The 26630-nt window shown below is 36.3% G+C and overlaps 1 protein-coding gene across 1 annotated transcript in view; it reads left to right on the top strand.

The window, feature by feature from the left end:
* Positions 1 to 26630, top strand: part of C3H8orf34 (chromosome 3 C8orf34 homolog) — a 166933-nt gene that overhangs the window by 37939 nt on the left and 102364 nt on the right. The window contains exons 4-7 of the mRNA XM_037382037.1: positions 2968 to 3096; positions 14614 to 14642; positions 21569 to 21738; positions 25981 to 26147. Of these exons, the coding sequence (XP_037237934.1) occupies positions 2968 to 3096; positions 14614 to 14642; positions 21569 to 21738; positions 25981 to 26147 (495 nt within the window). The remainder of the gene's footprint in view (positions 1 to 2967; positions 3097 to 14613; positions 14643 to 21568; positions 21739 to 25980; positions 26148 to 26630) is intronic.

Genomic DNA, 26630 nt, shown 5'->3' with positions numbered 1-26630 from the left:
GAACTATGTCCTCTCTAGAAGTAATAACAATTTCAGTCATTTCTGTTTAACTTTGTCCTCAGTTTTCATTCAACAGAATGAGCCAAACCCATTGTTGAAACAAAATCTATCGCAACACAGAAATGTTCCATGACAGTATGTCTGTATTAATAGTTTTTCACTGAAATACAAAATGGTTCACTGAAACACAGACTGTAATACACCAGCATGCAGAGCGAATTTCCACCTATTTTTGACTGGTTTCCTGCCATCCGTCTAGTGAGATGCAGTCCAAGCCGCTTGTGTTTGTGGGACATTTCTCTGAAACTAGGGACCAGACCGTTGTCTCTTGAGAAAATTTCTCTTCTTTCCAAGGATAGAGCCTTGATACATAGATTTTCCTGATGCAGGTTGGTCCATATACTCAGCAGTTGCTGATCCTGGAAGCTCCACAGCTGTTGAGTAGAACTTATATTCGTTCATTCAGCTTCTGTCCCATAAGAAATTTTATTTCAAGATTGTATGCTTTCTCAAAAATTCTGTCCTTTGGTGTTTTGAAAATTGTGGTTAGTTTCAAATTAACATGATATCTAATTCCAATGTGGGAAATTTCTGCAACCTGGAAACTCTAAGGTTTGGTCACCTTTGTACATGGCTTTACTATATTAAATTATTGCCTGTTTGTATTTTGATGGTACTGTGAGTTTTCTGTGGTGTGGTAAGTTCAGTATCTGGAAAGAAAAGTCTGTCAAACTGCTAATAGCCAGAGCGATGCTGCACAGTATAGTGTTGGTACACTGAAGGGAGAAGATGAGATGGCTGAAAAAGCAGGCAGTAAAGGAGCCTGTGATCTCAATATAAAACAAAGGTGAGCAATAATAGAGAGACCTCATTGCAGAATTTATTTTCTAGTTTACTAACGGTTTGTATTTACAATTAGTAAAAGTTGAGGAAAAAATACTAGGTGGAACTTTTTTTTTTCTGTAAATAAGAAAAAGGATGACAAATACTGAAGTTGTGCTATATAATGTAAGTTAATTATGCTGGGGTCTATGAATGGAGGCAATACTTGGTCACACAAAAATTTAGATAACTTCTAATGAACATAGTGGTTCCTAAAGTGGGGAATTGGAAATTAAATGATTGCCATTTGAAAGTATCAACAAAAATTAAAAGCTGCCATTTGAGTAGAGGCTAGACATACCCTAATACCTTAAGGCCTGTATGTATTTGCTAGGAATCACCACAGCTCATTATTTCCATTGTCCTCAGAAGGAAATACATGACTTGTCTTTTGAACACAAAGCAGAACCGGACTCTTGACACACCAACTTGCCCCTCTCTTCCCTTCTCCTTACTGAGGCTTCCAGTGTCTCTTTCCTCCTACTCTGATCTCTGTAGGTCTTTTTCAATGTCTCCTTTGTCTTCTGTCTTCAAGAATGTGTAATTGAAGTCTAACGTATTAACTTCCCTAATAGTTACCCGTGTTCCTGGGTGAGTGTTACAGATCAGAATATACTCTGTGTTGTTAGGCTGTGTAGATGTCTAGTTTGAAGATGGCTTGGTTTATGTCTACAGGAGATGGAATCATGTTCTCTGTGACATATTGACTTAAACATACCGTTCTCCAATTTCTTTATCTGGAAGAGATGGCTATTGCCTTCAACTTTTCCTTTTGGAATTGATCAAAAATGGAGGAGAGTCTATATTCACACAGAAGGCAGTGAGCAATAAGGGAAATTTCAATAGGAACAGTTATTTAACACATTTTGTAATAGCTACCAGAAATTGAAGTCAGAGCATAATTTCCCCATACCATCATAAATGCACTCTGAGATTCCAAATGATCATAAGGTACTACTTTTTTTTGCATGATCTGTAGGAGTCTGCAAGCTTCTTTCTTAGCATGTAATGGAAATGAAGTTTGTAAGCATAAATTAGTTGACAGCTGTCAAAAGAGTAAATAAAAATTTCAAAGCTGGCCAGGATATATTGGATGTTATAGGCTTTGTTTTTGAAGTTATTTTTAAGTGAGTAGTTAGCAACCATTGAAAAATGCAACTGGTTCTTTCTATTGGGAATGTGGAGTAGGCATCGTTGTACTCACAACAGCACAGTAATGCTGTGTTCGGAGTCAACCCAACGATTGTATTTGGTGTGGAAGGCAGCAGATCACTTACCTCAGAACAATGGCAAAAAGAACATGTTAAATTGCAGTTCCAGTGACAGCATCATTTTGTTTTCATTTCTACAAAATGTTCAAGTTGGTTAATGCAGGTCTGTGCATTGTGGGATCCTACATATCTCAGAAATTCCTTCTGTTCTTCCCTGCCGTTGTAGGTAAAATTAGCTCAGCAGTTAAGAAAACTGTTAATATAAAATTAAACCAAAGGTTTTGGTAAAAGATAATGACTGTAAGCTCAGGAGTATGCTTGCCAAAGATAGTTTAAGTGTCAGAATAAAGATGATAGGGTGGGACATATTTTGTTTCACTGTTTTTATGAACTGTGTAATATACATTTTATGATATTTTTTTTTAAAAAAACATATATACATGTTGTTTTAATACTTCTTTTTTAGAAAAAAAGCCAAAAGTACCAGTTACTCATTTTCATTTTGACATTTTTCCTTACTGGCCCCTAGGACACACAATTATATTTTGATACAAATTAAGTAACTTCATATGCAATGTTTTTATTACATTTTTCATTATTGCATTATTTTTAATATTTAAATTGTTAATGTTAATAATTCCTTTTGCCAATTAATTCTGTTGCAAGAATCATCCCAAGTATGCATTTGTTCATAGCTGTTCTCATTTTTACTTCACATTGATGAAAGAAAGTATTTCCAGCTGTTAAAACAGAATAGTTAAGTAATTTCCACTCAAGGTACTTGAGCTTGTAAACTCACTGTGCAGCTTTTTTTCTGCTGTAGAAGCCTGAATGACCAAATCTAAACTTCATCTATATATCTGTGTATATTTAGTGCCAAGGTCAATAGAACATCCTAAATGGGATTGGAGGACAAAACCGGAGAACCATGATTTTGATGAACTAAATCATATTCTTCAAGAGAGCAAAAAACTTGGAAAAGCCCTTGAGAATCTGTCTCGCAGTAAGTTGATTGATTTTAGTTTTTTAATGTAACCATGCAGCCCGAACTGTAATTTGAAGTATATATCAACAAGGTGGTCTTCTATTCAATTAAGACCAAGTTCATTGACAGCAGCAGTTACATTCCAGTTGATGAGATAATTTAGCAGCTCTCCTGCTGACAGAAACTACTTCCTTTGCACCTCTTTTTTTGTTACATTGGTTTTCTGCCAGTTTAGTGAGCTGAATTAGCTCATAAAGACGTCGACACAAGAGGCTGGTTTAATGAAAATGGTGGGAACATGCAGCAGTGAAACTGCTCCTTTGGGTGGTAGCAGTTCGATTGGATTCACCTTCATGAAAACTTAACCTCAGTGATGTAGATCAGACCTGTCATTGAAAAACAATTTGGTATTCTGTATCCTTGAACCCAGTTAATTTATTCCAGTTTTCAAAAGCAGTTTAGATTTTTTTTTTAAAGCATCTCAAATAAATACTCAAAAACATGGTAGCTGATTATTTCATAACAAACCACAAGTGTTAGCCCTTAAAAGACACAGTCAAACACAAGCAGTGTTTAAAAATAGCATGCTGGTGTACATTGGTGGGAGCAAACGCTACTAAATTATCAAAGTATGAAAAGTACTCTGCCATGGTACATGAAAACTAATATGGTGTGGTCTGGGAGATATTTAAATGAGAAATATTTTCTTTCTCCTCTCATGAAATTTTATCCATGGCGCTTTCTTGATTCACTGCAGAAATTGTAAATGATGAGGTCAGAAATAGACATGAATGAAGAATGGAAGATCTGTTTTGTAGAGAATTGAGATTTAGCATTTTTCCAAATTGCATCAAATATCCAAAACTATTTTGCCCAAATTCCCTCTCTCCCAAATGTTTTGGGTTGATCATAACAATTATATTTTGAGCAATTTTCATATTTATATTAATTATAGTAGTACAGTTACAGGGTTCTTTTTAAATGCATTTCTAGTAAATTGGTCTATCTGCCTCTAAGGAGCTAAACCAACTTCAATCAGGGTGTCTGATTTGCAGCCCCACTATTGCCTGACTGGGTTACTGTGATGGGTAGGAGTGTAATTTTCAAGCTTTTCTGCTTTAGAGACTTGTAACCAAGCTTAACACAGATATGGAAACTATTTTTTTTCATTTTCAGAAGGGCTTATTTATTCACTGTCTGGAGATGCAGACCAATAAGATGTGAGAGTTCAATAATAAAGGACTGAATCTACTCTTTAATCCTACATCTTTGTCTTTCTTTGTCAATATTGTGTAGGTTCCATTGAGTTCTGGCTTCCTTATACATAACAGTTTGCAGCATTCTGTAGCTCTTTGCCACAGAGTTTTCTACCTGGAGTGCAGAACACTGCAGCTCTTCTGGGTCCTACACTTGGACTGGAGGTGAAGGTACCTGGTCATTGTTGTTGGAGTCAGGTTTTTATAGTTATTTCACAAATGAAACATTCTTCACTATTTCTTTTTAGTACTTGTTTTCTGATGATTTATCAAGATAATATGGAATTTTAATCCTATCCCCCACAGTAATTTAAATCCCTTGCAGCCTGATCCTAAGTCCATTTTCATGAATGTGCTCTCTATTTCTTCATCCAGATCTTTAACGGAAATATTGTCAGACCTCTTCATGATTCCATTTCAGATCTGACAACCAGCCCTTGAAAACTACTCAGTAAGTGCATTTTTTCCCACCAGATGTTTCTCTACCTTGCAGTGATTTCACCTAGAATGTAATTTCCTAATTTGTTTACTGGAGTATCATCTAGGACAGTAAACAATGTCTTACTATAGCTGAAGTATTTTGCATCTACTTCCTCCTCTTATCCACTAGGCAAGTTTCCCAGTTGAGAAAGCAATTAGACTTATTTGATGCGATTCATTCTTGATAAATTCATGTCAGCTGGTTCTTATCACCTTTCCTATCCATTCGAAGTTGATAAATTGTTTATTTAAAAAATTCATCAAATATTCTTGCTGCTGTCAGATTCAGGCTTTCTGGTTGGTGGTTCACATCTTCCCTTTTTCTTTTCCGAGGAAAGGTACAGTATTTGCCCTTTTCTGTCCTCTCCATTCCTGAAAGACAGTTGCTAACAGATTATAGGTTTCTTCACCTAGTTAGTGAAGTGCTCTACAGTAAATTTCACAAGGTTCTGCCAACTTGGATGTTTCTAAATCATCAGAATACCTTTCAGCGTTCCATCATCTGGCTTGCAGTTTTTCCTCTTAAAATCACTAGTGTTAAGCATCTGACTACAACTAAATATTTTTGTAAAGACTGAAGCAGTGAAAGTACTGAATACTGGGATTTCTTTGTATCATCTGTTATTTGCTTTCCTTCTCTTTGGTGTAATAGTTTTGTATTTTACTTTGTCCTCCTTTCCTAGTGTATTTATAGTATCTTTTCTTGTGGCTTTTTTTGTTCTTTGATAGTTTTTACTCATTTTGCACTTTAGCCTTTTTGGTTGTATCATTTAAACTCTTGCATCAGATCAATGCTAAGTTGTGTGTCCTTGTTTCCAGTTTTTGTACTCCTGATTTTTACATCTTTTCAGGAAATAAATCAGTTTTGTGTTGTGATTTCTTATGTGTTAGGATGATAATAAACATTCAAAATGAAGAAACGTGAAAAGTTTGGAGAGTCAGAAAAGGTAAAATTCTGAAAGGAAATGTGGTTCTATTGTTCTCCAAAGGGAGAATACAGATTGCACATAGAAAATATTGTAGAGGGTTTCAATCAATAGATGTGTCTAGAGCTTTAAAGTTATAAGACAGGTGAAATTCTGTGCTGTACCCAAACAAGCATCCCACGTGGCCAACTTTACAAAAGCCATAGCAAGGTCTTGTAGCTACTTTCTCCAGTATTAGTGCTTGTTTTGTGCAGTGCTTTTGATTCAAGCACATCCGTAAAATGTATTAGTCTAATGCTACCTTTAATACTAATCTTGTTTTGAAGCAATATGGGACAAGGACTGGGCTCAACAGTCAGTATGCAAATGATCACAATGTGCTGTCAATGGCTATTTTCAGCATCCTCTAATTTCATTCTTCAGTATTTTAATAGGGGAGAGTGCCACATAGAGCCAGATATTTGGAGTTAAATGAATTTTCCATCAAGTCCTAGAATTAATTTACATTTTTAAAGATAAGCTTTGGATCTTGTAGTGAGTTTCCAGTACTTCATTGCCTGCTATGCAGCTGGCGCAGTCTGTGAATTAACTCTCATTTCTATTGCTTCATTCATTATGCAGTCCAGGTATCAAACCTGTGCCCTTCAAGTGAAATTAGAACTGCACAAAAACTTTGGAAGGTGAGGCTCAGGCGTGTGGATATCTGTGTCTCTCCTACGTTCAGTCCTCCTCACGATTAAAACTTATATTTGGAGCCTGCCTCCCAAGCCCCATCAAGACAATGTGTGAGTAATTCTGTGCTGCAGTAGATCTGAGAAACCAAAAGTGACTTCATACTCAGTGTTAAAAGTATCTTAAGAGCTTTGAGAGGCTGGAGAAGAATACTGCCATAATTATGGTCTAAGTGCATTGGAGCTTGGTGATTTATAGCATTGTCTGGAGGCCTACCCACATGGGAAAGCTCGATTTCGTTTGCTTCTCCAATCAGCTGTGTGTCATTGAAGTGGATTTTAAAGTAGCAGATCAACTATTTAGGGGAGATTTTGGTTTATGAAGCAACATACAGGAGTATACTGCATTTCCTTTGTGCATGATTTGTTTTCTTCGATTGCAAGGTCACTCATCTTTATTGCTGTCGTCCTTCTTGCTCAGCTGATCATACATAGGAAAAGTTCTATGCTGTTTCAGATGTATGCTCATCTATTTCCCCTTCTGGCCTTTTAAAGAGAGTTAAAATCTCCTGTATAGCTAAGGATCTCACCCCCCATCTTCTGAGGCTGGAAAAATAGATAACAAGAGATGGAAAACAGTGAATTATAAGTGTTTTGAGTGGAAAAAGTGAGCACTGTATCAGCAAGAGCTTGTTGCAAAGTTGGTGTGAAGCCTGCCTGTTTTGTGAACAGCTTTACATCTTTTATGTGAGCAGTTAAGGCTTAGAGTGCATATCGGAAATGTGTGCATATTCGAGGTTTCACTTTACACATAGTAATGGCGTTTGATGACACTTAATGTGTTCTACTGTGAGATGGGTACTTCTTCTTAATTATGCATAGCCTTCCATCAGAGATAACCATTTTGTTAGTAATGTTTGAATCCTTGTTAGGGCCATGTGTATACTGCAGATCAGAGGGGAAGAAACAAATGTATCATGCTTTGAATTAAATTGGTATTCAATGGTCAGAAAAATGGTAGTAAATGGAAGTTAACATTAAGCAAAGCTATTTGCTAACCAATCCAAGTCAGTTGGAGGGATTCCCAGAAAAGGTAGTATCTAGCTATAACCAGTAGGAAAAAAAGTGATCTCTTGTTTCTTAATTTGAAAGGCGAGTAATCAGTAAATACATAATCAGTAAATAAGAAAGCCATCTGCAATCTAGTATTGCTGCAAAACATAAAGAATCACAGAATGGCTGAGACTGGAAGGGGCCTCTGGAGGTCATCTGGTCCAACCCCCCTGCTCAAGCAAGGCCACCTAGAGCCAGTTGTCCAGGATCATATCCATTCCTCTTGGATATCTCCAAGAATGAAAGATCTGAGTCCCTTCAAAATATCTCAAATGGTTATTTCTCATAGTCTTAGAATCAGTTGAAGATGTTTATGCATAGCTTAAGACAAGCATGGTCTTACCCCTTCAAGAAAAAGATAAAATAATGAAACATAAAAAGCCTGTGTTCTGTTAATCTTTTACGGGGAAGAAGATAAGAGTAAAAGTCTCATAACAATAAGGGTAGAACTAGTTCGAAAAAAAGAGAAGAATATGTCAACAAACTGCTAAAATCATGTCCTTGGTTTTATGGATGAACCTGTGAGTATGTGGGATGTGAGAATTTTAATATATACAATATATACATAAATAACTACTTTAATGCATTTAGCAGTCTCTGAAACACATGAGAAAGGGGTTTCATTTAGAAGCTTCTACAGTATAGGAAAGTATTAATGAATTACATTGTGGTTATGGAAGATGTACTTGAATAGAATGCCACTAGCAATTATCAGAGACCTCTGAATTTTCCCATTGAAACCAGGCATTTCTGATGATGATTGTAGAACTGTGAATGCACACCTGCATGACACTAGACTTTTAGCAATCACCTCGTGGAGCACTTTGTTTTAAGATGTAATAGTTTAGTATTTTTTTCAGTCATACACAGTTGTTGATCTGAAATAGACTTTACTCTGTAAAAATGACTTATCCATGATCAGTTGAGCATCTAGCCCTAAATGTGTTCTGCTAATCGAACCACAAAGCTATTCATCAGTATTCTGTAGAGGATTTTTCCTTTCTTCTCCAGGCTGAACTTTAAAATTGTGTTATTCTTATGTGAGATCAATGTTTGTGATTTATTTTGAGATCGACATTTTTAGATAAGCTCAATCAAACCTTTAAGAAAGATAATTTTATCTCAGTACTGCAGCTGTTACCCGATACTGCCTTTGCTCATAAAATCTATTTGCTTTTAGTGTGATGTATGAGTAATAATACAAAATAATGATATTTTCTGAGATTGAAATGGGAAGAATGTGAACGTAATTAATGCTATTCAATTATAAAGTGGCGCTTATATGGCTGGGAGATCACTGTTACTTCAGTTATAGGTGTCTTTTTCCTACAGATGTTAAAATATTAATGACCTTTGAGAAAGTATTCACTGTTCTGATCTAGCCTACTCTTAAGTTTCAGGGCTAGAGTCTCTTTTTGAGTTAAAGTGTCCTTTTCTGGAATAGCATTTGGCTTGTTAAAAGTTTCCCTAATGCTATTGCAGAGCTGGGGTTTGTGCAACTGTCATCTCAGATATGGTACTTGCTAGGTCTTAGAAGTAGTGAGTTGCCATTCAGAGGGTAGTAGAAGGGTTGGCTACTGGCCGTTGTGGACTACACACCTTAACCAATCTACTGCAGTGTACACCTTTCCCTAAAATCAAGAGGTCTGTTGATAATCCTCTTCTGAAATGACCTTGGCCTAGGGGAGTTTCTGGGACGTAATATTTGGTGGGTGATTTGCATCTAGTTTCTCTCTCTTTGCCTAACTCATTACTCACCAAACCTAATCCTGAAATCTGCATTGTTTATTGGAGCAACTCAGAAATTTGGATATAGAAATGCTGCAAAGTCTAAAGAACAGATTATTTGGGGACTAATTATTTTCTTTCTTTTTTTGAAGCCACCATGGGGAGGAGAGATTAAATCTCTGTTTCCTAGATATTGACTTTACTGATGTATGGTGTTCCAGTATCTTGTTGTATGTGTAGTGCCTTATGATGCTGTTTCCCTTGTTCTTCTGTGGCTAGATGTCGGGTGGAATATTCAAGATGGATACCACCACAGAAACATGATATGTAGTTGTTTAATAGTGTAAGGGCATATGCCTCTCATTGGCAAGAACTCTTGAGATTTCAATTCAGTATGCCTTCACAGAAAATCTCTCAATTTCTACTGGAGGAAATATGTCTAATTTTGGAAGTTGTAATATGACTCAGTGTAAGTAAAGGAAATACAAGAATGTCTATCATGACAGTCAATGGCAAATCTATTATTAATAAAGTTCCTATATAGAAATGATTGAGCTGGTTTGGTTCTTGTATACATATTTTCTGGGGGAAATTGTTTGGTGCGACCAGAGCAACACTTTATGTTCTTTATAATCCAAGGATGGTGTGAAATAAATAATTTCAGTTTACCTTGTGTTTAATGGTGCAAACAGACACAGGGGCTAGTAGTTACTACACTGCCAGCAGTGTAGGTTTTGCCATGGAAAATGCAAGTACATCTGAGATAGCCTCTCCCACCAGTGAGGGAACACACGCTTCTCCTGATTTACAATGGATAGGAGAGTGATTTGGGACAGGTAACTGCTGGCAGTTAATACATGATGCCATGCTCCTGTGTTCATGCTCAAAGCTGCGGTATTAATGATGGTAGAATGATAAGGCTGTTTCTGCCCTGGAGGTTGTTACAGAACCTGTGATGTACTGAGGTTGACGGTCCAGCCATCCACAAGTTCCCTGACACAGTCTGATCCTGAGTATTAATTTTGTCAAGTTAGTTACAGGTGCATTGTGTTTGTCTTAGTATGTCAAAACCTGTATGTTAAATCCACAAGGCTTTGTTTGGCAAGCAACAAAACTGGCTGTTGGGGGTTCTGTGGCCATCTTCTGGATGTTTAGGAAAATGCATAAGCTATTTGCTCCCATTGAGCTGAATGACGGCAGTCTGGCATACATTGAAATAGTATTTTCTTACGACTGGGTACGCGTTAAAGTTGTTTAGAAAAATGTAAGTCTTAAAAAAATCTCAACGAATCTTTATTTTGTATTTTCTCTTACTATAAGTAAGCAAGGACCACACATAAAAGCAAAAATAGTAGATGTCTCTGAAGTTCCACAACTTTCATTCTTACCAGAACACCTGTTCTGTAATTTTGGGTGTGTATAGCATATGAAGATACTGCAATTTTTTAAGGTACTGTAATCAGTAATAATCAGGAATAATTCAGCAGGCAAGGATTTTATGACTTGCCATTTTAAAAAAGACCTGGACTTGTGTGGTGCCTATTGTTTTTAAAATTAATTTTATGCTGTTGAATTGAGAGTATCTAAGTCTAAAAATCACTCTTCAAAGAGGAATGATACCACTGAGTGGAGAGGCATTAGGTACTTGATTAGTTGTATTTGTTGCCGCAGCAACAAATAAAACTCTTCTGCTAGAAACTGCATATGAAAGAGCTAGGCACTTTTAAGACTCATGGAATTGTTATTAACAATGCTCATTTTTCTTGTGAAAGGGAGTTCATTTCCTGGTAAGCTAGAAATTAAGCAGAATGTTCTAAGCAGAACTTTACTGTGGAAGATATTAATTCTAGACTAAGAAGGGATTTTATTTCATTAAAACATGTTGCAGATACATTTTGGGAAGTGGCTTTTTCATCTATAAAGGTGCTATAATGGTATATAGATATATAATAATTATATAGGACATATAATAAAATAAGGGAAGGTGCTATAATCCTGTAATGATCATCATCTTTATTTCTTCATTCTTATAATTGTGCTTTTGCAGATTGCCATAAGGATAAAAGATTTGGAACAGTAGTAGTAAGATGTGTAAAGAATAGTTTTAATAATTCATGCTAATTTTAAAAAAAGGCATGACAAACAACTCTTAATATTTTAGGTATGAAAAAGCTATAAGGTACATGGCTAATACAGTGACATACACTTTTGGGCAATCTGCCTAATGTAGGCATGGTATTAGTAATTAAAATATAATAGTTATTAATGAGTTGCATATTTATTGTATGGTAGTCATGTTTCATTTAAACTTAGCGTGCCAGACCTTTCTTGCGATCAGAGAATACCATGTTGTTCCAGTTCTCTTCAAAAAACAAGCTATTGACAGGATGAAAGTGTTCCAGTTGAGAGAGGCTGTGCTAGCAACAACAGCCCCGCTCCAGATTTGTTGCTGATTAGAGATGGCAGTAGTTGTGGCTGTGGAGCATTTCTGAAGGACTGTGAAAGCATTTTCAGACCCATTACTTTATTGTTCCAGCACCCTTACAGCAGAGAGGGTCATTACACTCAGAAGTAGAAACAATTGCCCTGAATCTGTGTAATTCACCAGACAGCTGAGTGGGCTGGGTACTTGTGATGCCTGATCAAGATTCAGCACCCTTAATTACTTGGAAAAGGGAGGATTTTTAAAGACATGACTAATTCCCACTGTAAACCTTGTCTGTAAGCCTTAGCTGATGGTGGCAAGCAAACCTCTCACCTTGTTAGTCAGAACACTGCACATTCTTATTGCAAAAAAGTAAGAATGGTAGGACTACTTTAGAGTTGTGAATCGTAGTGTGATATAAAACAATAGCAAATGTTGTCTATGAGAGAAAGACTAAAGTGTGCTCCTTTATTTTGGAAGGAAATTCCCTTCAACGTCAGAGGACCTTCCCCAGCAAAGGCAGGATAACTTTTTCAGCAGTCCCCTTCTTATCCACTGCTCAGTGACTTGAGGCAGAGTGTGATAGAGCAGCCCTAAAACTTCCATTCTTTGTGTTCACCATCATGCAGAGTCAGGCTTCAAATGCTTTAAGCTGAGGGAAGTCAGAAACAGTTATTCCTGGTAACTTATATTCTAACAAAGCCGTTGGATTTGAGGTTGAACAAACTAGCTATGTCAGTTTTTCTGGTGTTACGGTGAAAAAGGCTACAGTTTGAGGAAGTGACTAAATTGTTAGGTAAAAAAGTTTTTCATAGATGGACATTTTGGCTACTCCCATGGATGTTTTGCCTAAACCTGAAACACAGCTATTTCCATTGAGAGTGCTTATATGTAACTTAATTAGAGAAATGAGGAGAGCTTTTTGTGAGAGGCATAAAATTGTATGTACAATTTTTCCCATTTGTTATTTGGAACTTCCAGTGATTAGCAACATAGGCAGTTGAATAATAAAAGCATTTGGCATTTTTTAGAATGGAGTCTTGGAAGTGGCAGGGTTACCTTTTTTAGTTTCTTTTGCCATACGTGAAAATAAATATGTTTAATGAGTGAGTCAGCACAGGGAAAAATTGCTCTTGCATCCACTCCCAGGTTTTGAAGACACATTCGCAGAGTGTCTCTGAAAGCAGAAGAAAAGTGAACCTACCCTCCAGTTTGAGGAAATAAACCTGCATCAAATCAAAAAGAACCGTCCTAACAGTATGGGGAATTGCTGAGTAAAGATAGTTTGTTTATTGAGAGCATTTATGGTTTAAAATGTATTGACCTTGGTTATGCAAAATATATCCAACATGGTGGAGAGCTGGTTGTTAGTTGATGGAAATCACGTTTTCAAGCCTTAAATTAGGGTTTTACTACCTTCAAGAGTGCAGTTATCTTCTCTCCAGTAAATGCCCATTGGACATTGAAGAAATTCACAACACGTTAGTCCTGTTGGAAGATTCAGGTTGGTGCAAACTACTGATTAGATTGTATGGACATTAGTGTCTGAGCTAAATAAAAGTTTAAAGTTATTAAAATGGATTATTTGGTGTAAGGGATAGAAGAGTTAGGCAAAATGCATCTTTTCCAGTACAATCTACTTTAAAATTCTTGAATGACTGAACATATTCTGTTATATCCTGGCATATTTCTTATGTGTTGATGAAGTCTTAAAATTATAATGGTAGTTCTCCTAGCACTTCACTGTTTTTAAAACAAAAATTGATATAAGGAAGTCATCTAAGCTGACAATTATCCATGTAGAGTTAATGATTAAAAGTACAGTAAAAAACCCTGAAGAATTCATGTAGTTATGTTATACCAAATAGTAAGAAATAAAAATATCAAGGAAATAAGCTTATAGTGCTGCAATCTTCAGTGTGATTTTAGAAAGAACAAGTCTCCACTCAGCTGATTGCAATATCATCTCTTGCATTCCTTGGAAGAAGTTGGGTTAACGTGATCTGAATTACAGAACAACTTTAAAGTGTGTTTTCTTCTTACACATGGGTACTTTTCCACTTTATTTTCGCCACCAGGAGATGCTTGTCTTTGGTTTCTGAATTGAAGTTCTAACCTGGATATGTTTCTTATAAAATCTGGAAGGAACCCGGGAAATGCTTTGCTTTCAATGTATCAGAATTTTTAACATGATAGCGTTAAATGTATGATTGCTTGATCTCTCCATGTGATATGACCGAGGTGTGTAGATGCATTGAAAATTCTGAGACCAGTTGTGCATATTTTAATGTGCTACAGGATAGTTGCGATTAGAAGAGTTAGATGATAACAATGGAAGCAAGCATAGGAAAGCTTCAGGCAGACATCAGCGGAAGGGACAACAGCAAATAAGCTCTTATTCAGAGGATTTAGAAAAACAGTTCTGCATTCTATTGTGAAATTTTACTTTGAGATTTACTTTGAGATTTTCTTCTCTTTAAATTCCATCTGTTTTCATAGAATCTTTTCTATATTGAACCATGGAGGAAGAGGGAAGAGTCATGTCCGTGTTGCCCTGTAATTGCAGCATGATGTTATGCATGCTGGTCAGGGTGAGATTTGCATAATAATGTGTCCATATGTAAGTATCATGTGGCTGGTTTAATTCTAGAAAGCAGGTAGAAGTATACTTAAGCTTTAAGGTTTAAATTTCCATAGTTTTCTGCAAACTCATTTCGATAATATTACAGCTGAGGAAAGTTAAGAGCATCGAGTTTCCAGACAATTTCACTAATGGAAAAAACCATACAAGCGTTGTATGGTACAGCAGTGTGCAGAGAACAGTATGTAAACTTTTCAGATTAAAGCTTACTTTTACTTACTGTAGTAAATTACATTTATAGAAAGAATGTTTCTAAACCTTTTCTTTTTTTTTTTTAAATCTGTTTTGTTTTCAGGCATTGCTATTTCTGATGAACATGATAAGGTAAGATTTGCTGTATGCCTAATGAACAGTAGAAAAACAAATGATTGTGATAGTTTCAGGCAATGACAGCTGTCTCTCCATGTCCTGGCATACACATTTCTGTTGGGTTCAGAGGAAGTTTGGGTATGGAAACCTATATGGGTAAGTACAGTATATGTTGACACATTAAGAGCTTGATCCAGGGTGGGTGGTCAACTATGGGGAAAAAAAAGTCTCACCACGTTGAAGAGACTCTCCGTAAGGCCATGGAAGTGCTTTTGATCTTGATTCCGTCTTCGCTTAATATAGTCTGTTGAGTTACTTTGTGTCCTTTTGGAAACATTTAGCTTTAAATACCTTTTATTCATGAAATCATGAATTCTGCATTCACAGATATGATTTGTGAGAATATTTAGGAATAACTTTTTGCTCCCTACATTCGATCAGGAAAGCACAGGACATACATAACTGTCTTTACTTCCTTGCTAAATGCAATAAACAATGATCTCTTCTATTTTGGCCCTTTTGATACATTACACAGTTGACACAAATTTTAGGTTTGGCTGTAATGAACTCTGTGTTGAAAGAGTAATCAGCTAATTTTTCAGAGTTCCAAAGGAAACAAAACACCTTTATCTTCCCTATTCTCACCAGTGAACAGCAGTACGCTACTAGTGCCAAGAACCTTGGGCCGTATTCTTGGTGTCAGAAACTGTTACTCTTAGGGAAACGAGATCAAAATGTGTATGTAAAACACAGGAATAATGACTCATATAGGAGACAAGTTTTTACAGATCTTTCCTTTCTCCTAGTAAAATGAAGGCCTGAACCTTTCTGACACAAATGTGTATAAAATACTACCACCAGGTTCTCCAGCAAAGGCCATGTAGACAAGATTGATCACTGTTACCATGCAGCCATGTGCGTATGGGGCTGCCAGTTCAAAACCATGGCCTTTACTTATAATTTTCCCTTCATTTGTCTTTGTCTTGTTCATATTAAGAGTATACCAGTATCTAAATCTTCCTTCCTACTGTTTTGTTAACCCTGCTCAGAAGTGATGAGAATACAATTAAAAGGCCTTCCATTAGAACCCTTATCTATACGACTATTTAGGAAGAAATCCTCTTCATTTGGTTTTGTTTGCTGAAAAAACTATGAAATACTGTTTGTAGGAGGAAAAAGACATTTGGGGCTAGAGACTGTTGTCACGTACTTTTTATGTATAGTTGTTAGGAGATACTAATGTGTTAATTTTTTTTAAACAATGATAGATTATTGTTCAAAAACATCCATGTTTTTTAAATTAATTTATTCAGTGTGAAAATTGAAATGGGGAACATAATTGGTGAATTTCCTCAGGATTCAGTCTGAGCAAAGCGTTAATTGTCTTTTTGTTGCCATATACTTTATTGTTTATGATTTCAAATTGGAAGGTGATGTGTTTTTTTTAAAAAAAACTTGACGTTATCTTACGTATATTCAGTAGCATACATTACCTGACACCTTTACAAAACTGCATCTGGTTTGGCATCTCTTTCTGATGAGGACAGGTAAATTATATCTTCTTGAAATCAAAATTTATTTGTAGAACAAAAAAAACCCCAAAACCCCCAAACAATAAAGCTATTAACTTGCTTCCTTTGTGCAGTATTGCTCAATAGGCTTGCGGGAAATATTTACAGAAGCAGCACAATTTTTCATTTCTGTGGGCTTTAGTAAAATTAATTTCTATTTCTTGATTAGCCCCTTAAGGACATTTAATGGACATAAAGGCTAATTCTGCATTAGGAAAGCATAGCCAGAACCATTCTGTGGAATCCTATCTCCTAGGAATGATCTATTACATGAGCTAGTTCCTGAAACGTTCTGGTGACTTGTTTCAAAGTGTATTATTTGGCTTGGTCCAAAAGCAGCCAAAGACTAAATGGTAATGGTTTAACGTTAGGCAGAATTTTGTTCCATTTTCCTGAGCATGTTCTTACGTGATGTTTATTTTTCAGGTATAAATGTAGTCAAGTTCATTGTAATTCCTTTCCCAGAAATACATAATGACACTATAGCTTCCTTATTTAGCCTGTGACAGCACTGAATCGTTTTTCAAACTACATTGATCTGTGGTTTGGATTAACATTTAACCCTTCAGATGCATGTCATGGGCCTAGAATAGCATGCCCAAACTTGGCATTGTATTCCCTTAGAACATTGTCATTACATAGATGTCATGAGAGACATAAAACTAAACACAACAAGAAGGTCTTCTATATGCTTTTCCTTGCGTTATTTTCCTGATGATCGTTCTTAGGGATTAGGACAGAGCCCATAATCCTGCTGTTTTACCTGTGCTTTAGATTATGAACCTGGAGAAAACAGAATGCATGTGTATGTTTCTTTATTTTTGTTTCTCATTAGGTAAGTATTTTTAAAAACATATTTCTCTCTGGCTGCTGTAACCTCTAGCTCCCTTTGTTAGGGGAGTACTCGATTAGTATTGTTGGTTGATATAACTCCTTCTCCAAGTAATTCAGTTAATTAGTTGGTTGCTTAGTTACTTGAGCATTTGAATTTGGAAAACCAGTTTGCTTTGAATTACAATCGCTTTTGTGGAAGGGAGTTCCATTTAAATGGATCCTTGTCAATTATCTGCTATATTATTAGCTATGTGCCAGTATTTAGGGCTTCAGTCCAAGACAGAGGTGGAGAAAACACAGGCAGGCAAGGTCAGTCTTTCAGTCAGAATAGAAGCTTTCACTTGGACACAGTCAAATAAAATTTCTGAGTTCACTGGTATAATTGCAAACAGAAAAACCAAAACCAAAACCTAAGAGTAAGGCAATTAAAACAGATTTATTGTGTAGATTCCCTCCTTTTTAATCTCATTTAGTTCAGTCTTGCAGAGTTTGGTGTTCGCTCTTGATGATTCAGCCCACGTCTCTAGACCATGGAAGCTATGTAAGAGCAGCAACTGTTGCTGCCAGTACAGCGTGTAAGGAAAGAAAATGAGAAGGGATGTGTGGTGACTCACAGATCTTAAGGCTGAAGTGCAGAGGTAATGCAATACAAATTTCTGAATTCACTCACCCTGCTTACCACTGAACAGAAACTATGCATGAAAATGTGTAGTTTCCTAAAAATCCTCAGTACTGCAAAAAACTTCATGTAAACAGAGAAACTGAGCTAGGATGTTAGCCTTTCTGCAAAATCAATATATTCTTAGGCTGATTAAAAAATCCTAGAGAAAAACCCTGAATTAATTATGAATTTCAGGGTGTTTTCCTAACTGCTTGGATACTTCCCTGGGAAGTTGTTCAAATACACATAGAATAGCCATACTACTGAAACTCCAGTGTTCCAGCTGAATGCTCTGACCATGGGGCTACTGATGATGTGCTTTCTCTAGAATATGCTGCTGCTGGAATGTTGCAAAGTCTAGAATATGCTACTTGTCTGTATGTTGCAAAATAAACTGTAACTATATGTTGCCCTGTAGAATGTCTGCATTGTAAAATGCATTGAAGGCAAAATTTACCCAGGAAGCTACAGTACAGAAATGTTTTTAAAATGGGTTTATGTGCTTGTACCCATTTAAGCAATATTTCTGAAAAAGATTGTGCAGAAAAAGGAGTCACACCCTTTACCTCTGGCTACAGTTGGAGACTGACTAAAATACTGTAATTTTAAAGAAATTTAAGAGGAGGTAGGGGAAGGTGTAGTAATCTTCTGGCTTTTTGATTTTCTGAAGAACATTTAGTGAATGTTTTGGGGTTTTTTTGGTTGTTGTTTTTTTTAACCTGCATATACAGAGACTAGAAATATTTTCTCGTAATGTGAGACCTGTCAAATACATTGTGAGATTTGTTCAGAATCCCCAACAATGTCTTTCAGTCACTTTAAACAGTAATAATGAGAGACACCTAAGTGTTAGAGATCCAGACTCAGACTTGAATGAAGGTGAGCTTGACCGTTAATGGTAGTATTAAAACAATTTTCTATGCCATGTCTAGGGATACTTTCTTCTTATATGTAGCGTTACTGCAATGAACACAGGTTATAATTAATAAAATAGAGAAAACAACTACTCTTTAGTCATAAAAATAAACAAATTTCTTCTCAATCAAAAGTATTTCTCACTGTGGAGGTTCCCTCAAAATAAATATCTGAAATTAGGAATATTAAGCTTTTTAAACTATTTTTTTTTTATTTAAATAAAATGGATGCACAAATGTTGTGCTCCCTGGTCTCAGCCCAAGGTGAAGATAAGGTTCAGCAGTCCTCCAGTCTTTCCCTTCTCCTAGTCGCTGCATAAAGGAAGCTTGAGTGTGTCAAGTTGGTAGCTACTGATCTGGATGATAAGTGGATGACACCTGGACTGCACCATAAGATAGTCCTCTTGGTTCATTTAGTGCAGATTTAAATAACTACCTGTCCTGAAAATAATTCTGTGCACACTGATGCTACTGTGAATCTTTTCTGTTACTTATGGGGGAATATAAATTGAAACCAGTTAAGATTCTAAGGTTTATATATATAAAAAACCCAATACTATAAAAACTTGTTTGAGAACAGAATACTTAATCTGAGTTTATTGAAGCTTTTGAAATAAGGTGCCAAATAAATGTCCTGGTGTTCTGAATGGAGCTGTCTTTGATTCTTCATTTGTTTTCACTGTGGCTGCTTATATAGTTGAAAGGAGGAAAATAAATTAGGTCACTGATGCTGTGGTATACTAGTCTAACAAGATTCAAAAAGGAGAGCAAGGTGATAAAAGGAGGCAAAGCATGACTATGTAATATAAATTACATTTCTATGGAGTATGAAAGTGCTACTTTAATCCCTAAAATGTCTAGAAAAGAAATCAGCGTAACAAGGATGGACACAGCATTCATGGTTTACTTATTCATATGCTGATGGTGCAGTGTACAGTGTCAGGAAAAACTTATGATACTGAAAAAGGGCAAAATTTTAGGTGCTTTTCATTTTCACTTAAGGGACTGAAAGCTTTCAGCAAGATTGACACTGCAAGTTGTTGCAAGTTTAGCTAGCTCCAGGAACCGTTTTTATTAATTACTAAAATTATCCTAGGGAGAAAGAGAAGGGAGAAAATGGCTAGAGTAGCAGGAATAAACTTCAAAAGAGGCCAAATGATTCTTACTGAAACTAATGTAAGCACCTTGTGTAATGAAGGGATTGTGGGCAGTGGAATAATCTTTTTTCCAAGCTCATAGCTTAGTGATGCTAGTCACACTTGTGACAGGAACACCTGTCAAGTGACCAGAGGCCACTGTCTTCTAGTCTGCATTACCTATGACACAGCACCAGACAGATCCACAAAAAGCGTATTTGTAAGTACATAAAAGAAAGACACCAGCAGTTAGGTATTCTAAAACCTCTGAAGCTGTGGTGTTTTCCTCGGATTTCTCTTCTGTATTGGCTGCATTCCATTTTCAGTGGTTCTACTGTGTCACATAAACCTTTGCAGAAAATGGAAATTGTGTAAAAAGTGAATTAGTCAAATACTGGAGAACTCTGCAAAGAATTACAGAGAGTGGAATGTGGTCATGCACTGACAGGCACATCGCAGAAACCAGAACAGAAGAACTGGGCTGCATGAGTCTAATCCAGGGTCTAGGTCACATTTGGTTCTGTCAAAATGGAAGCTCTTGGAGTTCTGCTGAGCAAAATTACAGTGTCTAACCAGAGCCGGGTAGCTGCATTCACATGAAAGCAGTCTTCAGTCTTTTTTTGTTTCATTTCAGTAGAGGCCTGTACTTCAAACTGTGCTTTTACTATGTCTGTGTCAATTAAGATGAGACTTTTGTTTTTAGGAACATGAGAAAATATGGCTTTTAGGCTAAGTAATAACTGTGCTGTACTTTTTGCAGATGTTTTTTGTTTGTGGCAGGAGTATTTATTGAGACACTGAGCTAGGTAACAGGGAAGGATTTGTTTTCCTAAATTTTTCGCTCATTAAGGGATAAGAATAGAATAGAATACATCTCCCCTATTTAGGAACACCATTCTATTTGAAATGTCTTTGCTAGCCTAGAAAATAGTTTAATTAAAGCAAATATATATATTCCTATTTCTTAATTTCATATCTTTTTTTTTGCATACATGCATGATTTTTAGTTCAACTGTCCTGTTGTACATGACCCTTTATCTAAAACCATTATAGTAACACTGAGAACAGAGATACTCACCACTTCAGAACAGCCTTTTCATACATTTTTTAAGGATAATTTATTTCCTTAATCTAAATTCCTAATATAATGATGCAAATTATTGCTATTGTTTTGAATATTCCAGTTACATTATGCTTGCTTCTTGTAATCCTCTCCAGCTATCTTCTTCCAGTAAGCGGTTAAAAATATGAGTAGTAGTTTCAGAAATGCATTTTATTAAAATTTTAATACCATTTTCAGAATTGAAAGATATATTACGTAAATCTCAGCAGGGTTATTTTTAAAATGCCAAATGCAGATCTATTTATTAGTTTTGCATTCATTCATAATGCAAATAAGAGCAATGCTATTAATCTACAGCAGTCTTTTGGTTGGGATTTCATTAGACAAGTGGCCTCATGTATTGCTTAGCAGAACTGAAAGTGAGTTTTAAGAGTTGTGCATTTATATATATAAAAAGTAATAATCATAATTTTTCAAGGATCCCCAGATTTCTACAGTTGCTATTGAAAAGTAAGAAGCAGGAGAGATTTGAGGCATCGGGGTGGGCAAATCTCTCTTGGAATTTTATTAATGGCTATCTTTTCATTAGTTCATGATTGATTCTGGGTATTTTGTAGTCCTCTGAAATGATAACGTACTGTACTGTTTTTGTATTTTTTAATGAATAGTTTTATTTTCTATTTCTTCTTTTATTTTCCGATTTACATGTGTGGTTGAGAACAAGTACTGCAGTGTTTCTGGGGTTTTTTTCTGTCTCTTCAGGACACACCAGGTTTTAACACCCCCCTTCTCAGACCTCGTGTGATTGGAGAATGGATTGGCCGTGAGGAGAATGATGCAGACCCGCTGGCTGCTGAGATGCTGCAGCCACCAATACCAAGAAATAAAAATGAGCAGTGGGACAGCGAGGATAGCAGCAGTCCTGGAGGAAGGTGGGATTTGGGCTTGGCCTAGAAGTTTTAGAATTTGTGAAGCAGAACTGTCTTTGTAACACCCTGTTTGAGAGCAGAGTGCAGTGGTTTTAAATTCCTATGCCATAGTAGTGTGGCAACATGCAGAATAAATGGAAGACATTAATATGTGACTGGTTTCTTGTCATGCTTTTGTATATGATTAACTGTATACTCATTTACAATTCCATAGTTTTATTCCTATGTATAAAGCTAAGTGTATATTGACATGATTGGGTCCATTGTGTAATAATTTTGTGATACATAGTTTCATTCAGATACTTCAAACAGTTCTGTCCTTCAGCCATCGGTAGTAGCTGTTTGCTAATCTTCTTGACATTTTAGTGGTAAATCTGATTTTCCAATTTAAAGGAAATATAGACAAGGGAAACAGTATCCATGTTCTTTTTAACAGGACTTCCTAAATTAATCTTCAGTTCTTAATACTTAGCATCTTGGTGTTAATAACAATTCTTTCTCAAAGAGAAAATTGTATTCTCTGCAGTAGATAACTTCTGACAATTTGTTGTGCGCGATTGATGGTGAGAGCGTATGTTTATTTGTTAATGTGCTTCAGCTACATGGAAGAGATTGTCATTTTTACAAGGAGTCCATTTTCTGTGATTTAAAGATTCCTATTTATCACAGAAAGTGAAGTATTCACATCCTTTCTTTAAAAGGGATTCATGTTGTTTTTTAAGTACTCTGAATGCAGCAGACACCTTTTTCTTCCACTTTTAAGAAGGCAGAAACTCTCTGCTTTCCCTTTGAAAAGGTCTGATATAGTCCTTCACCATGTCCTCCATGTGCCTTCTACATCGGAATTCACCTCCCTGTCTGTCACAAGGAAACTGGTCTGTCAGTTGCTGTACTCTTAGAGGCTGCATTCATTGACTTTCCTCACATGTTGAATGTTTGTTATCCATGAGTACTTCTTTCTTCTTCTAATTAGATTATTGTGGGGGAAGCTGCAAGTACTACAGTTTCAAAGAAACAGTGGCATGTAGTAATGATGCCTCAGCCAGGTGTTGGACTGGAACCAACAGAATTTGGACACTGGGTTTCTCCAGTACAGTTCCTGGGAAAGTAATGGAGTCAACAACTGGCACCGCAGCTTGATATTGTGAGGGCTTGGGTTTCTTTTTCCTTATTCAGCAGTCCAATAAAGACACTGAATAAAGACCTTTTGCACATTTCAGAGCAAATTGAGGATATTTTATCCCCTCTTTCAATAGGAAGGAGCAGAAATAAGCATCTCTGTCTAATCTCTAGAAGGGAGAAAAGAGGTTTAGTTCTGAGTAACAAAGATGATTCAAAGCAGCATATTCTTCTCTTTGTAGAGGGTGGTACAAGCTGTAAGAAAATTCACAGCTAATGCTATAATTAAAGAATGTGATTAATGGCTTTGAGAATATTATTTGAGAAGTCTTGTTGAGTATCATGACAAAATCATGTGCTTGACGTATGAAATAAGAAGAATATGGGGTAGTTAATGCTAGGAAAAACTCATGGAACACTGGTGTTTCTAGTTTTTAGGTGCAGTAAGTGCTGAAGACCTGTTTGAAAATATGTATCGTTAAGTGAGAATACTGATTTTCAGTGGAAATGAATAACAACTAAATTACCTGCAGCATATGGATTTACATTTGGATGACTGATTTATGTCTGGGATAATTCTTTGCTTCATTAGCTTTTCATCTGCTTTTGTAAGGCATTTATAAAAAACAAGTTTGCAGTCTTGCAGAGTAATCATAAAATTGCAGAGCTTCAAGATAGTGATTCAGAATTGTTGCTACCTACATATGGAAGTTTAAAAGACCTGTATCGATAAGGTTAATCTGAATGTTTAATAATAGTTTGCTGGTAACAGGCAGTTTCTTCAAGGTCTGATTCAGTGGTACTGTGAATTAAAGTACTGTTAGCAGAATTTGCAATTGACTATACACCATGACTTGCATGAGACAAGTAGTAGGTAATAGTAACTTAGTTTTAATATATCATATACTTAGTACATAAAAAAAATAGTGGGAATAGTATGGGGTTTATGAGATTAAATGGAATTCTTGAAAGAGTGAAGTCGTTATCAGTTGTAAAGAGTTTTTGGCTGCCTCATCTGCATTTCATTCATCTACTTCATAGTTAGTGTAGCCTAAAATAATTCAGTTACATTTTTAACTGGCAAATGAAAGAGGGAGGAATTTGAAATTCATATTGTTTCCAGTTATACCTTGTAGAATTTGATTTAGCAACACTGTAATAAAAATAGAGTTCATTGATCACTAATTATCGAGATATATGTGATAAACCAGCAAACTCTCAAAACTAATCCTAATCTTTAGTTACAGCATAAGAACAGGACAGTGAAAACTGTAATGGTCCCATTATTTCCGTGTAATATGTTTTCTTTTACCAATCGGTAAACATAAGGAAATGCTACTTAAATGATACAGTGTATAAGTATCCAGAGGATTAGGCATTGGCAGATCATTGGTAGAGTAATTGCCATCAGTGTCATGCTTCTCCCACTCTCTGTGTTGTTGTCATAGTCCCTACTGGACAAGTTTTTTTCTGTTCAGTGGAAGGGGAAGCCCTGAGTTCTTACATATTCATAACATTCTATAAAGGACTGAATAGGCTACAGAAAACGACATATTCCTATGGACCACTGGTCTATGGATAACATGACCATTTTCAATATTGTTCTTTCCAGCATAAATCAGATAACAGTGAGTATATGTAGTGTGAGATATTTGGGAATCCATGAGTTATCTGCTTTTTCTGTCTTTGCAACTACAAACCTCACTTTTTGCTCCATTCAGTAGTGGAGAGTGGGGGATAACCACTACTTCCACCTTAAAAACACATTCCTGTGGTGATGAGTGATGGAAGCAGATGTTGTATATCTGAAAGATAATTACTTAAAAAAAGAAGAGGAATTAATTTTGAGAAACTGAAAGGATGGATTTCACTACTACTTTGCTTGGGAAAGATAGTATAGTCAGTGTGAGGTAGCTGTGTTAATGACATCTTATCAAACTGATGAAGGGTCACCTTTTTCCCCTTAATGTTCTGGATTGGTACAGAGGAAAGACTGCATTTGTCACTAGTTTTGCACTGCTCTTTGTTGCTGCTGTAAGAGAGGAAGGCAAGGTATTAATATGTGATAAGAGACCATATAAAAGTGCTGATGGCAATCCTGCTTGGTACCGAGCTCATCTTTCAGAAATTTGAGCACCATGAAAATGGGATTAAGCTAATTTCCAATACGTTAGTAGTTTCCAAAACAATTAGTAGTTTTCTACATGAAAAATTTATTGGAGAAATTCTGAGAAGCGGCAAGGTTCTTGGGAAACTCCCTCAAGGGATAATGTATGTACACAGTGAGTGATTTTTGAAATGATACTCGTTTCTTAGCACCCCATATTAACTAGACCTTGAAGAGGCCCCATCCATAACCTGATATCCTAAACTCAAAGTCCATTCTTCATCTCCAAGGTCCACTTTGTCTTATTAGTGTTTATCTTTGCAGTGGGAAATTAACTATCATACATTATACTAAATTTCATACATTTGTGACATATCTGCCTTCTTGCAAGAGATCTGCCTTCCTGCAAGACTGTAAGACAGTCTGAGGTGTTGCTGATACGCTCATGTGGGGCACCAAACTTCTGTCCTGTTGTTTTTATCTTGATGTTGTAAGGAATCAGAAATTACTAACTGTAGCAAGTCCTGCCTTAGACCCTTCTGTTAACTACTGTGCGGTTCCAGTTGTCTTAGCAGTTACTTAGGTTAGGGACACAAGTCAACAGACCATGAGAACTATTATAACTGTATTGTCCTTAATCCTGTGGGGTCATGACAACCACTCAAGGGAGCAGTTCTTTGTTGTCAGCGTTGTTGCTGTGTGATCAATGCCTTAGCAATACTGGTTAGTAATTGACATCCTGTTGTTCTGTATATGTGGTTTATTTAGACTTGATTAACGCCCGTAAAGTCAGTGGGAAATTCTCCATCGTCATTGAATCAAAACTTTAGATAGGGATTGAAAACACAAACTGACTTATAACATGCAATGATCAGGGAGTGAGTAATATCCAGCTGTTTCATGTGTGATCTGATGGAGTTAACCTTCAGATCTGGAGTACGTTATAGTAGTTTGACAAATGTGTGACATACTTTGTGGAGAGCACCAGTAAGAAAAAGTTGTGCTTTCCTCCCTCACAGCTTAAAAATGGAGCCAAAGACCAAAGGATTAAAACAACAACAGCAGCAACATAAGAAACTGCTGGCTGCCATGCTTTCTCAGGACTCCTTTGATTCGGCTCAAAGCACAGCTCCATCTGTAACCGAAGAAGATATTGACAATGAAGATGATGCAATGGAACTGCTGGGTAACTGCAAAAAATTATGTGTATTTTCTGATACTTTTTAAAATATAGATTAATCTAAAAAGTATAATATCTGATCAAGCATAGACTAGTTTGAAACTGCTCCCTACGTTTGAAGCTAAAGTATCCAGCAGCAGTATGAAGGCTCACAGAGTTTAACTTTGCAAGTTTCAGGAGTGAATGTTATGAAGACTATGTATGTATGTGTGTGAATAAACTACCAGCTGCAACAAAATCCTGTGAAATATCAAATGCTTCAGGTGCTTAAATTAATTAATTCAATTTCCTACATAAATTACTTTCAGGTTCTACTTGGAGAATGCATTTATATACAAGGAAGAGATTCAGCTTCATTTGCTTTCATCTGGTTCCTCTTTTCCTTAGCTGTATCGCAGTGCTCACCTCAGTAGGTTTTATTTGAGACTTACTAGCTACAAGTACCTTACACAACCTGAGTTTGTAACCTCTCCAGAGGATTTGATTGTA

This window comes from Falco rusticolus, chromosome 3 (assembly GCF_015220075.1).
Source record: "Falco rusticolus isolate bFalRus1 chromosome 3, bFalRus1.pri, whole genome shotgun sequence".
NCBI lineage: Eukaryota > Metazoa > Chordata > Aves > Falconiformes > Falconidae > Falco > Falco rusticolus.
The sequence above is the reverse complement of the archived record's forward strand: the minus strand, read 5'-3'. Positions and strand labels throughout refer to the sequence as shown.